Here is a 13,893-nt window from a genome sequence, read left to right as displayed (position 1 = left end):
ATAACCAATGTTTTATCTCTTTTTTTGAAAAATGAGATTTCCATACATGTTTTGTACATAAATCATGAAATGAGCGATTTTGGACTGACATGCAAAGACAAAGGGTTGAGTGACTTTGTAACGGTAGGTACGATTTTCGAAAAATTTATTTCAAAAGATGCGCAAGGCTCAAAAGAAAAAGGCGTAAAATTTTAGCACAGATTCTTTAGCGTTGAAAAATCACAAAAAATGTAGAGGGGGGGGGGGGGCTAGATAGGGTGAGGGCTACCAGCATTTGCCGCATATTGTTTAAAGTTTTGCTAACTTCATTTTGTTTAAAGTGTGGTATTTGATGTAAAATGTTATTTAAGTTGGTGCTAGAATTTCTAGCACCCTTTATGACCACAAATTGAGAGTATTGTCTTTACCTTAGCTGTTGGTGAGGTGTCGTGATCCTTACCTTTTCACTATATTCTGAATCTTCTCCCCCTCTCCCCTCCTCCCCTCCCCCTCCTCCCCCTCCCCCTCCCTCCCCTCTCCATTTTCCATCTCTCTCTCTCACTCTCCCTCCTCTGTCTGTCTCTCTCCCTCTCCTTCCCCTTTCTCTTCCTTCCCCCTTTCTCTCTCACTCTCTTCTCTCTCTCTCTCTCTGTCCCTTCCCCTACTCTCCTCCCTCTCTCCCTTCTCTCTCACTCTCCCTCTCTATCTTGCTCTCTCTCTCTCTCTCTCTCTCTCTATCCAGCCTCTCCCCTTCCCCATCCCCCTCTCTCACTCTCCCTCTCTCTCTTACTCTCCCTCTCTCTCTTACTCTCCCTCTGTCTGTCTCTCTCCCTCTCCTTTCCCTTTCTCTTCCTTCCCCTTTCTCTCTCACTCTCTTCTCTCTCTCTCTCTCCCTTCCCCTACTCTCCTCCCTCTCTCCCTTCTCTCTCACTCTCCCTCTCTATCTTGCTCTCTCTCTCTCTCTCTCTCTCTCCCTCTCTCCCTCTCTCTCCCTCCCTATCTATCCAGCCTCTCCCCTTCCCCCTCTCTCACTCTCCCTCTCTGTCTGTCTCCCTCTCCTTCCCCTTTCTCTTCCTTCCCCTTTCTCTTCCTTCCCCCTTTCTCTCTCACTCTCTTCTCTCTCTCTCTCCCTCTCCCTCTCTCTCCTGTCTGTCTCTCTCCCTCTGTCTGTCTCTCTCCCTCTCTCTCTCTACCCAGCCTCTCCCCTTCTCCCTCTCACTCTCCCTCTCTCTCTCTTACTCTCCCTCCCTCTCTTACTCTCTCTCTCTCCCTCTCACTCTCCAGCCTCTCCTCCCCTTCCCCCCTCTCTCACTCTCCCTCCTCTCTCTCTTACTCTCCCTCTCCTTCCTCCCCCTTTCTCACTCTCACTCACTCTTTTCTCTTCTTTTCTCTCTTTATCCAGTACAGGCCATGCTGCAGAGGAAGAAACAGCTGAAGATTGCAGAAGAGAAGAAGATGAAGGTGGAGAAAGCTAAGGTCATTGAGGTCAAGGTCAACATGTGGATTGAGGAAAGAACAACTAAGGAGCAGGAATCGAGAAAAGCCAACTGGAGGCTAGAGAAGACAAAGAAACAATTTGAAGCAGAAGAGAAGAGGGGAGTCCAGGAGAAAGCAAAGGTGAGTGTTAAAGGGGAAGTCCACCCTGATATTAAGTTGCTTTTAATAAAAGCAGGAAAATGAGAGAAACGGGTCAGTGAAAGTTTGAGCAAAAACCGACTAGAAATAAGAAAGTTATATATTTTCAAAGTTGTCATCATTGAAACACAAATTGGCAACACTGTGACATATCTTGCAAGCTCCTCTCCAATTTCATAAACTTTCGTTTTCTTACTGATTGGTTATGGAAAATGTGATTCATACAGGGGTTGTATAAAAACATCTTTGAAATAATTGTATCCCTGGCAGTAAGCCGGCCGGGCACTTTGGATTCAGCAGCGTTACGCCGCCGCGTCATATTATTAGGTGGTCTGTCGATGACAGATCACCTATTGATTTTGTTAGAATTTTCTTTCTTTATTTATTTATTTATTTTTATTTCTTCCGTACACTTTTGTGTGCACACGTTTACTCCAAATCGACTTGGTCAATTTCCTTTGAATTTTTGTCAGTCATCAGGCCCTATAATATCAAGTTCCCGAAACCTTTTTCAAGTTCATGGGGTCATCGTGACGTCATCCAGGCGCCATTTTGTAAAAATCAGGTCATTATCATATCTCGATAACGAGTCGTCAAAAATAAACCATATTTGGTATACATCAACTTCAGGTCAAAGGTCAACTAAAAATGTCAACAAATTCCGCGCGCGCACCTCGACGCGCACGTACTCGCGCATCAAAATATAAAATTGCCCAAATTCGTTCCAAATTTTTTTTGCACACGTTTCAGGCCATTGTAAGCATTTTCAAAATTTTGCGCGTGAGCACTTATGTGTGCGCGTAACCGCGTGTACTGACATTTTACAACATAGAAACCCCAAATTTTCTGTATCAACGTGTTAACACTTTTTACCAAGCATTTTGATACCTTGTTCACCTTTTTCTGACCAGTAATAATGCAATGAGCGTCCGTCAAAGTTTACAGTACGCGCGGATCTGCGCTATCTATATCCACAATACATGTGCAAAAACATGCCTATACAAAATTCATTGTACCTCTTCAGAATGGATAGATACCCCCAATTTCTTTCATATTTATATAGATTATGAGTTGGAGATATGATTTCATGTCTCATTTGACCCTCAATTAACTCATTACGTCATCATAATGGCCTCCGAACTCAAAATTTTAATTTGCATATTATGACGTCTGCAGATTTTTAGAAGTTGATTGTATCACTGTAAATATTGATCAATTTTCTTTCAATTTTTGATATGTTCTACCTGAGAATATTCTCTACAAATGCAGTCAAAACAATATTTCATTTTGACAATGGTATCATGGCGTATTTTTGCGATCAAAGGAGGCATGTCAATTTTTCACATTTTCCGTGTATTCTCTATGGGACATGACTTTTTCTCAAAACTGGATTCTACATTCTCGTCTTTCGCGAGCAATATCTCCGTCGTTTTATCTTTGTTTATGCTGAGCTTTTGAGTATGTTGTAGCTGAGACAATAAGCTATCACAAGTGTGCCCTTTATTTTTTGATCAGATGCCGGGATCATGCTCATATTTCACTTACAAAGTGGGATTTGAGAATTCCATTTTTTCCGTTTACGTGTAATCTCTATAGGAAATGTTTTGGTATATCGGTAACGCACTTGACTTCCGACCTCGAGGTCCCTGGTTCGAGTCCGGGCGTCTCCAACAATTTTTTTCTTTACTTTTTTTTTTATTTTTGACCTTTCACTGTACCATCTCCTTTGAATATTAAAACACGTACCTATAACTTTTGGTGATGCTGCCCCCAGTGTTCCGTTTTCTATAGGTTAAAAGACCATATTTTTTTGGATGGTTTGTGTGTGCTCTATAGGCCACATTTTTCAAGGGATTTTGTTCAAATTTTCAACAAAGATGTATCTTGGTATAATCTATAAGCATATAGATTTTGGTGATGCTGCCCCCAGTTTTCCGTCTTGTATAGGTTAAAAGACCATATTTTTTTGGATGGTTTGTGTGTGCTCTATAGGCCACATTTTTCAAGGGATTTTGTTCAAATTTTCAACAAAGATGTATCTTGGTATAATCTATAAGCATATAGATTTTGGTGATGCTGCCCCCAGTTTTCCGTCTTGTATAGGGTCAAGAGTTCATATTTTGGTGGGTGTCTAGTTTGCGCTCTGCAGATCATATTTCATGATGGATTTCTTTCAAATTTTGTATAGAGAATTAGAAATGTATCTTGTTACCAATCGACAATTTGGGTGAAGCTGCCCTCGTTGTTCCGTCTTTTATATGGTCAAAGGTCAAATATGTCTTTAATGCGCTCTAACTGCCACATTTCTTGACAGATTTCTTTCAAATGTTGTATGGAGGTGTGTCTTAGTACAATCATCTACACCTTTTTAGTGTTTGGTGATGCTGCCACCTGTGTTCCGTCTGTTATAGGGTCATATTTTGGTGGCTGTCTTTTGTGCGCTCTAACCAGACCTGCCAACCAGTACGATATAGTCGTATTTAGTACGATTTTTAGAAGCAAATACGACAGTACGATTTTCCTTAATAAAATACGATTTTCAACAAAAACGAAAAAAAAAAAAAAAAAAAAATAATTTTTTATTTTATTTTTTAAATCAATATTTTGTGTGTGCGTCAGCCATTTTCAATGGCAAAATGTCCATTCTGTCCTGTAAAGTATCCTACAAGCATGTCACATCGGCAATTTGGGGATGTTCATTGGTTCATCGAACACACCAGTCATGACGAAATCATGCATATTCAACCAATGATCAATTAAAAAAATTTTTTCCTGTAGGTAGAAATTGTAAGAGCCATTAATCCGCGTAACAATCCGTGTTTATTTTCAAGAATACAACTTTGGTCAGTAAAATACAACTTTTGGGACTAAAGAATACAGTTTTTGAACTCCAGAGGTTGGCAGGTCTGTCTAACTGCCACATTTCTTGACAGATTTCTTTCAAATTTTCTACAGAGATGCATTATACTCTAATCTACACACATATTGTTTTGGTGATGCTGCTCCTAGTCTTGACAATAGTTTGAGCCACTAGTGGCGATCTCTACGTCATCCTTTTGTTTCAGGGAGAGGGGATCTTCATCCCTCCTTCGAACATAAGGATGACACAAAATCGCTGCCACTCATTCGCATTGCGCAGCAATATAGATTGCGATATTTCTAGTTATATTTAGGGTGACTGTATCATTGCAAATTTTCTTCAAGCCTATCTGCACTAGTTTGGCCAAGTGGGATTAGACCTCCCTGCGTGGTCACTGACAGGTGGTTATCAGCTCTAAATTGACATAGGAAAAAGGAACCAACTGTCACTGCGCATAGGGACTTTCATGGTGTTAGTGATATGCGCTATACAAATAACGTTCATAATTATTATTATCATTACTGCTTAGGCATTGTTTGCTATATAGAGGGTGTAAGTAGCTATGAGTAGTGCAGTGGGGCTTTAACAGAAAGTATAGATTTTGAAATTTTTAAGTACAGGGCAAATAGCAGGGGAGCTTGAAAATAAATGCAAAATATGGCATAGTGTTGCCAATTTGTTTTGCAACTTCTAAAAATTAATATCTTTCTCATTTTTAATCAAAATTTAATTGAAACAAGAGACCAACCTTTGTCATCTCCCATTGAAAGATGTCGCTTAAAATGAACCCTTGTGATTGTATTATCATTCTTTGTAGTCTTTAAAATAGTTTTGTTTAAATCTGTGAGATTCTGTTTTCTGCAATTGCCAGAATAAGAAATCACCTTTCATCTTCCCTTTACTTTGAAGGAGAACTATGGATAATGGAGGAGCAAGAAGAAGGCTGCAAAAGAGAGGAAGGAGAAGAAGGAGAAGGAAGAACAAAGAGCTGAAGAAGAAGCCGAAAGGAGGAGGAAAGAAGAGGCGGAAGATGCATACCTGAAGTGGAAAGAAGAGGCCAAGACGAGATCATTTCCCTTAGCTACTCAATTTGGCTTTCCTCAGGGCTCTGTCAAAGGTAGACCAGTCAAAGTTACTGCCCCTTTCACAAACCCAACTTAAAGGAGCATTATAGAAGTGTGTGAATGATCCACATCAAAACAATGCACATCAGTTTGGTGCTGCTATACAATACAAATAGTTGCCACAGCATAATCATTTATATTATAATTTGAGTAAGGAAATCCATTGATATTTAAAACTTTCAGGGTTTTGCACGCCTGAATGTTTGCACGAAATGTTTGCTTTAAAATGAGTTTTAGAACGTTCAGAACCTGATTTGAATGAACAGCATTTTGACATAGAAAAATAAAAAATGACAAAAAAAACAGTGCAATGTTTGTACCGAGCTTGCAATGGGCAGACACCATATAAGTCGCCATTTTGGTTGAGTTGCCAAGCAAAACAGCGTTACGTGCGTGTGTGTTCCATTCAAGTGCGAGTTTGGACAATTTATACATGAAAATATTAGTATTTTCTCGTGCTGAATGCAGCAAACATTGCTTTAAATAATGTTTAAATTAATATTAATGATGTTACAGTTGGGAAATACTTCCTGAAAATATCAAACATACCGGGAAGTGTTTTAAAAATATTTTCTCCCTCTACTTTTAAAGTTAAAGGGCAATCCAACCCTAAATAGTTGATTTGTAGGAAAGTAAAAATAAAATAAAAACAGAATGTCAAAAGTTTGAAATGAATCGGACCAATAGTAAGGAAGTTATGAATGTATGAAATACATGTATGACATCACTATTAAAGTCTATACGAATCTCAAATTGGTATTTCGGTCAGTGGATTGTGACCTACATGTAGGACTTGGATAACTCTCCCATTTGCTGTGTACAAAAATATCATTAATTTCTGTTTTTCTTGTAAGTACCTTCTCCCTTGGGGCACTACTCAAAATATAGTTTAGATAGCATATTTATTTATATATTTATTTATTTCTAATCTTTTGTCAGGGTAGCCCATTCACCGATAAGTAGTGGTCTTCCATGGGGCCCTGAACGAACAAGAACATATTTACATCACAAAAGCATAACGTTTATACAGAACAGTGAAAATAAAATTTCATAGTACATTAAGAAAGATATGATACAGCAATGATAGACGTGGCACAAAGGAATACTCGTTTAAAAATGAAACATTTTTTTATTGACCTAGTTCAACTGTAATGCCAATAGGAAAATATTGATTAAGTTACAATTATGTGAATAAATCATGTTAATATTACAGAATATGCATGTAGTGTATGTTCGGCTGAGCCATTCAAAAATGAATTGACAGAAGAAGCCGTTCTCATCGTATTATCTATTATTCCATTCAAATATAGAGGAAACAATTGGGCTACACTTATAGCAATCGGTGTGAAATCTAGGCACTCTTAAACATCCAGTCTATTTGCCTTGTATGATGCTCATGTACATCATTAGGATAGATTAAGCCTACCTGAAGGTAAGAAGGTGCTAAGTTATGAACGCATTTATATATCGTCATTATGCGACTTAACTCCTAACATCAAAAAATCCTCTATGTGGGCATGCCTTAAACCATTTTGCATGGCCCTACAGAGGAATTTTTCCTGTTGGAGACCGGGGGAAAATGCTATGAATTATTGATAATTTATTGCATTTTCTTTGTTTTTTTTGTATTTGTGAGGGCAGTGACGTACCCTAGCCCCCGCTACGTACAGTCATGATTCAGTGGCTAAACAATGGCCTCGTTACTGTGAGGCCCCAGAATAACAATCGTGTCGATCAGCTATAATAGCAAGCTTTCGATTTTAGGCACCCAACGTGAGCTACTATGCGTGATGTCATATTTATCCCTTGCGCATGCGTGAGCTTCTGGGCCCACGTTCCCTTCCATATCACCCGACAGGAGTCGGGGGCAATTTTCGTGAATCGCCGTCGCCGTAAAAAAAGGTCAACGTGAGTGTAGTTTCATCACCTTCTTTTATGTTATTCTTTGTTTTTATTATTCTATTATTTCCTCTTGCTATGTTTTGTTTCTTCTTCTATCACCTTTCCTTATGTTATTCTTTGTTTCTTCCTTCTATCACCTCTTATTTTATTCTTTGTTTTTATCATTCTATCTTTCCTTTTGTTATTCTTTGTTTCTTCCTTCTATCACCTTCTCTTATTTTATTCTTTGTTTTTATCATTCTATCATTTCCTCTTTCTATCTTTCCTTCTTCCTTCTATCACCTTCTCGTATTTTATTCTTTGTTTTTATCATTCTTTCAGTTCCTCTTTCTATCTTTCCTCATGTTATTCTTTGTTTCTTATTCCTTCTATCACCTTCTTTTATGTTATTCTTTGTTTCTTATTCCTTCTATCACCTTCTCTTTTGTTATTCTTTGTTTCTTCCTTGTATCACCTTCTCTTATGTTATTCTTTGTTTTTTATTCCTTCTATCACCTTCTCTTATGTTATTCTTTGTTTCTTCCTTCTACCACCTTCTCTTTTGTTATTCTTTGTTTCTTCCTTCTACCACTTTCTCTTTTGTTATTCTTTGTTTCTTCCTTCTACCACCTTCTCTTTTGTTATTCTTTGTTTCTTATTCCTTCTATCACCTTCTCTTATGTTATTCTTTGTTTCTTCCTTGTATCACCTTTTCTTATGTTATTCTTTGTTTCTTCCTTGTATCACCTTCTCTTTTGTTATTCTTTGTTTCTTATTCATTCTATCACCTTCTCTTATGTTATTCTTTGTTTCTTCCTTCTATCACCTTCTCTTTTGTTATTCTTCATTTTACCATTCTATCACTTTAACTTTCTGTCTTTCCTTATGTTATTCTTTGTTTTACCATTCTATCACTTTCTCTTTCCGTCTTTCCTTATGTTATTCTTTGTTTCTTCCTTCTATCACCTTCTCTTATGTTATTCTTTGTTTGTATCATTATATCACTTTCTCTTTCTGTCTCTCCTCATGTTATTCTTTGTATCAGATTTTCGTGCACTGTGAATTTATTACCTGTTTAATCACCTGATCTAAAAAAAATTGGTCACGTGACCGACGAAAGCACCGACATGAAAAATCGAAAGCACTGACGCGAAGGGAACGGACATGAGCTGCGCAACATCTCCACGCTCCAGTACCTCGTAGTAGCCGAGGTCGGGTGCCCAAATCAAAAGCTCGCTATTAGTGCCCTTTTGTGAGGCATTAATCCTCATTACTGTCTGTTATGACTTAAGGACGTAGGTCCCCTAGTTGATTAGCATAGTAGCACACACATGCTTTAGCAGGCACGTAAAACAAACACTCACAAATAAATATTCAATAGAATCTGAGAATGTATACTATTATTTAGATCTATTAGAAATAAATCATTGTGAAAATCAGTCCAAAAATATAATTTAAAAAAAAATTTAATAAAAAAAATAATTATTCCACCATTATAACCAACAGTGTATGTTGGAACACATAGGAAAGTAGTCCTGCACTACATCACATTGACATTACCGATTTAGCCAATTTGAAGTGCCCATATGTATAGTGATAACGACTTTCAAAAATTCATAAGTTTCTTATATTTAGTCAGATTTAATTGAAACTTTCATCAGTTTGCTTCTCTGATTTTCTGTTTTCTTTTAGATAAGTTGTCTATTTGGTGTGTGTCTATTGGGTTTTTACAGACGTGTATCAATCAGATGTGGTTATTTACGACCGACCTTTAACGTCACTATCCGAAAGACGCGAGTTAGTTTCAAACCTGCTTCCTCGGCTGAATCAGTTTGTAACTTCAATTGTTAAGCTGGATTACAGGGGCACGCCACAACGCCTTGGTGGGATTTCTCTTTAAATATTACATTCATTGGGTGTGCGGTGAATTGTTGTGCCTCCGTTACGAAGTAGCCAGAGGCATTATGTTTTTGGGTTGTCCGTCCGTCCATCCATACCTACGTCCCGTTCTCGTGATCGCGTTATCTCAAGAACCGATGAATGGATTCCTGCCAAACTTAAACCATGTATGTATCTGGCAGAGCTAATAAACTGATTAGATTTTTGGGTCAAAGGTCAAAGATCACAGGGCTCATTATGTATGCAAAAATAGCTTATGATCACATTATCATTATAACCGATGAACAGATTACCATCAAACTCTAAACCTGTATTTATCTTGCAGAGCCATTGAACTGATTAGATTTTAGGGTCATAAGATCAAAGGGTCATACATGTATATAAAAAAAATTGTAATAACGATATTCTGCGAACGTGTTAATGCACGGGTGGCCAACCCGCGGCCCGTGGTGCCCTTTTGGTGCGGTCCACGGATGATTAACATAGTAATAATAAAATGGCACATAACTGAAATGTGGCCCGCATAGCAGCGATGAGATAGGGCAAAACATATACTCTCAGCTATCTCTATTTCCATAATTTGTTTTCATCATTCACAACATATTGATTCGTTTTTTGGTTGATACAAAACTCCTCAAATTTCCTCTCATTTCCTCTCATTACATTACAATAACAACATTAACATCACTCGCCGTGTTAATCTCAGTTTGTAAATATACATGTTGTGAATCAAGAAATGCCATAATTGTCTTGAATCAATTACAACCCTTTTCTTTTGCCGTTGAATTTTCTCATGAATCTTAATCGTAAACTGGATAGTCTTCTTCTCTTTACACCACGTCAAATGAGATGTACAGTGTACAACTAATAAAGTAAGGATATTTTCTCTGCTGTTTCCTTGATTTTGTTTGAAATAACAACTATCATGGCACCGACAAGGAAGGTTCTGATCAAGGCAGAAACTTTAAATCAGATTGGTCTCTGAAGTATTGCTTCATAGAAGAGAAAGTTAAACCACCTTGCCTCGTTTGTCACCAAAGTAGGTAATGAACGTTAACAACATTGCAGAAAAGTGCAAGCCCCAGAAATCGCACTAAAAATGTAAGCCTGATTTTGTTGTTTGCTTGTTTATTTTTTCAAAATTGCAGGTGTGTACACGTATTGCGTGTAGTTGTGTGTGTGTGTGTATCGTTAGCTGTGGCCCGCGAGCTTTAAAAGGTTGGCCACCCGTGTGTTAATGGATTAATTACAATCAAATTTTCAAGTTCAAGTTTTATTTCCACATGTGGTTCATAAAAAACAAGTATACATGACCTACATGTTCAGACATATAAAAAATACACAATTAACAAACAATAATATTAAGAGAAACAAATAGCGAACAAAATCTAAAGTCCATAAACAAAGAACAACTAAATACATGTAGATATAAAAAAAACATGTGGGGGGGGGGGACAAACAAAGGCCAGGGGCCTGTCGAAGCTAATCCCTAGAACAATATTAGATATTTTGGATATTTTATATATAAAAACATACAAAAACGAAAAACAAAAAAAAACCCACAAACAATAGCGACGTATAGTACATGATAAAACAAAATTAAGTTGGCAAAGTAACAGGCAAACAAAAAATTATATTGTACCACTATAAATTTGTGAATTATTTTTATGTAAAATATACAGTTTAAATTTACGTTTAAAATTAGAAAGTGTCGGACTATTCTTAATCTCTACTGGTATTGAATTCCAGGATTTTACACCAGTGTAAGAAATTGTTGTTTGAAAGAAACTATATTTATATGACGGCAATCTTAAGTGATTTGAATTTCTGGTACTATGGCTATGAATTGTACAATTTGAAGTGAAATAATTATTAAAACTATCTGGTAAAATGTTCTTAAAATAGGAGCACATAAAAATTGCAATTTGCGAACTACACATTTGATCCACCTTTAAAATACTAAACTGTTGAAATAAAGGGGTTGTGTGGGCAAGAGGTTGTGAATTGCAAATAACTCGTATTGCACGCTTCTGGAGTACTCCAATTCTATTTCTAAGATACATTGCACTGTTCCCCCATACAATATTGCAATATGATAAATAAGGTAAAATCATTGTGAAATACAGGGTTAAAAGAATCCTCAATGGAACAACAGCTTTTAACCTATTCATTTCCCTTACGGCTTGAGAAATTATTGAACAAATGTCATCAATATGTAATTTCTATGTTATTTTATCATCAATTGTAACTCCTAAATTTTTTGTTTGTTTAACTTGTTGTATTAAGCAATCTCCAATAAATATTTGTATTAAGTCTTCATTAACGAACTTATTCTTAGGGCTACCAGCGTTTGCCGCATATTGTTTAAAGTTTTGCTAACTTCATTTTGTTTAAAGTGTGGTATTTGATGTAAAATGTTATTTAAGTTGGTGCTAGAATTTCTAGCACCCTTTATGACCACAAATTGAGAGTATTGTCTTTACCTTAGCTGTTGGTGGGGTGTCGTGTTCCTTACCTTTTCACCATATTCTGAATCTTCTCCCCCTCTCCCCTCCTCCCCCTCCCCCTCCCTCCCCGCCACCTTTTCCATCTCTCTCTCTCAACTCTCCCTCCTTTGTCTGTCTGTCTCTCTCTCTCTCCCTTCCCCTACTCTCCTCCCTCTCTCCCTTCTCTCTCACTCTCCCTCTCTCTCTTACTCTCCCTCTCCAGCCTCTCCTCCCAATCCCCTCCCAATCCCCGCTCTCTCACTCTCCTTCCTCTCTCTCTCTTACTCTCCCTCTCCTTCCTCCCCCCTTTCTCACTCTCACTCTTTTCTCTTCTTTTCTCTCTTTATCAAGTTTAGGCCAAGCTGCAGAGGGAGAAACAGCTGAAGAGATGAAGGTGGAGAAAGCTAAGGTCATTGAGGTCAAGGTCAACATGTGGATTGAGGAAAGAACAACTAAGGAGCAGGAATCGAGAAAAGCCAACTGGAGGCTAGAGAAGACAAAGAAACAACTTGAAGCAGAAGAGAAGAGGGGAGTCCAGGAGAAAGCAAAGGTGAGTGTTAAAGGGGAAGTCCACCCTGATATTAAGTTGCTTTTAATAAAAGCAGGAAAATGAGAGAAACAGGTCAGTGAAAGTTTGAGCAAAAACCGACTAGAAATAAGAAAGTTATATATTTTCAAAGTTGTCATCATTGAAACACAAATTGGCAACACTGTGACATATCTTGCAAGCTCCTCTCCAATTTTATAAACTTTCGTTTTCTTACTGATTGGTTATGGAAAATATGATTCATACAGGGGTTGTATAAAAACATCTTTGAAATAATTGTATCCCCCGGCAGTATGCCGGCGGGGTACTTTGGATTCAGCAGCGTTATGCCGCCGCATCATATTATTTTATTCTTGTGTTCGCTCTAACTGCCACATTCCTTGACGGATTTCTTTCAAATTTTGTATGGAGGTGTCTCGTGATATAATCTACACACCTATAACTTTTGGTGATGCTGCCTCCAGTGTTCCGTCTTTTATAGGGTAAAAGGCCATATTTTATTCTTGTGTGCGCTCTAACTGCATCATTCCTTGACGGATTTCTTTCAAATTTTGTGTGGAGGTGTCTCGTGATATAGTCTACACACCTATAACTTTTGGTGATGCTGCCCCCAGTGTTCTGTCTTCTATAGGTTAAAAGGCCATATTTTTTGGATGGTTTGTGTGTGCTCTATAGGCCATATTTTTCAAGGGATTTTGTTCAAATTTTCAACGAAGATGTATCTTGGTATAATTTACAAGCATATAGATTTTGGTGATGCTGCCCCCAGTTTTCTGTCTTGTATAGGGTCAAGAGTTCATATTTTGGTGGGTGTCTAGTTTGCTTCAAATGGCTCTTTTATAGCGCAAAATGACAGTATATACGCGATTTAATTGTTTTCTTTCGATTGCGCAAGAAATAATGATGAGAGAGATAAACCGATGTCAAGAACAGAAAGAGAAGCTCAAGCGCAACATAATGATACCTCTTAGAAGTCTATGGCTTTCTTTTTAAGAAAGATATTTGCAAATGTAAAACATGCTTCAAATGGCTCTTTTATAGTGCAAAATGACAGTATATACGCGATTTAATCGTTTTCTTTTGATTGCGCAAGAAATAATGATGAGAGAGATAAACCGATGTCAAGAACAGATAGAGAAGCTCAAGCGCAACATAATGATACCTCTTAGAAGTCTATGGCTTTCTTTTTAAGAAAGATATTTGCAAATGTAAAACATGCTTCAAATGGCTCTTTTATAGCGCAAAATGACAGTATATACGCGATTTAATTGTTTTCTTTCGATTGCGCAAGAAATAATGATGAGAAAGATAAACCGATGTCAAGAACAGAAAGAGAAGCTCAAGCGCAACATAATGATACCTCTTAGAAGTCCATGGCTTTCGTTTTAAGAAAGATATTTGCAAATGTAAAACATGCTTCAAATGGCTCTTTTATAGCGCAAAATGACAGTATATACGCGATTTAATCGTTTTCTTTGGATT

General features: G+C 37.5%; 1 protein-coding gene across 5 annotated transcripts in view; it reads left to right on the top strand.

The window, feature by feature from the left end:
* The window catches only part of LOC105440593 (calponin homology domain-containing protein DDB_G0272472-like), a 47,615-nt gene extending 35,118 nt beyond the window's left edge, over nt 1-12,497 (top strand). For 3 of the 5 annotated variants that reach the window (XM_030996184.1, XM_030996183.1, XM_030996185.1), the window contains exons 4-5: nt 1,387-1,440; nt 12,259-12,497. In XM_030996184.1, the coding sequence (XP_030852044.1) occupies nt 1,387-1,440; nt 12,259-12,477 (273 nt within the window). In that variant the 3' untranslated portion in view covers nt 12,478-12,497. Of the gene's footprint in view, nt 1-1,386; nt 1,597-5,383; nt 5,892-12,258 lie in introns of those variants that run through there. The other 2 variants (XM_030996187.1, XM_030996186.1) reach the window with 2 other exon arrangements.
* The last annotated feature ends 1,396 nt before the right edge of the window (nt 12,498-13,893 follow it).

The sequence above is a fragment of the Strongylocentrotus purpuratus genome, unplaced genomic scaffold (assembly GCF_000002235.5).
Source record: "Strongylocentrotus purpuratus isolate Spur 01 unplaced genomic scaffold, Spur_5.0 spur5_scaffold_3, whole genome shotgun sequence".
NCBI classification, from domain to species: Eukaryota; Metazoa; Echinodermata; class Echinoidea; order Camarodonta; family Strongylocentrotidae; genus Strongylocentrotus; species Strongylocentrotus purpuratus.
The sequence above is the reverse complement of the archived record's forward strand: the minus strand, read 5'-3'. Positions and strand labels throughout refer to the sequence as shown.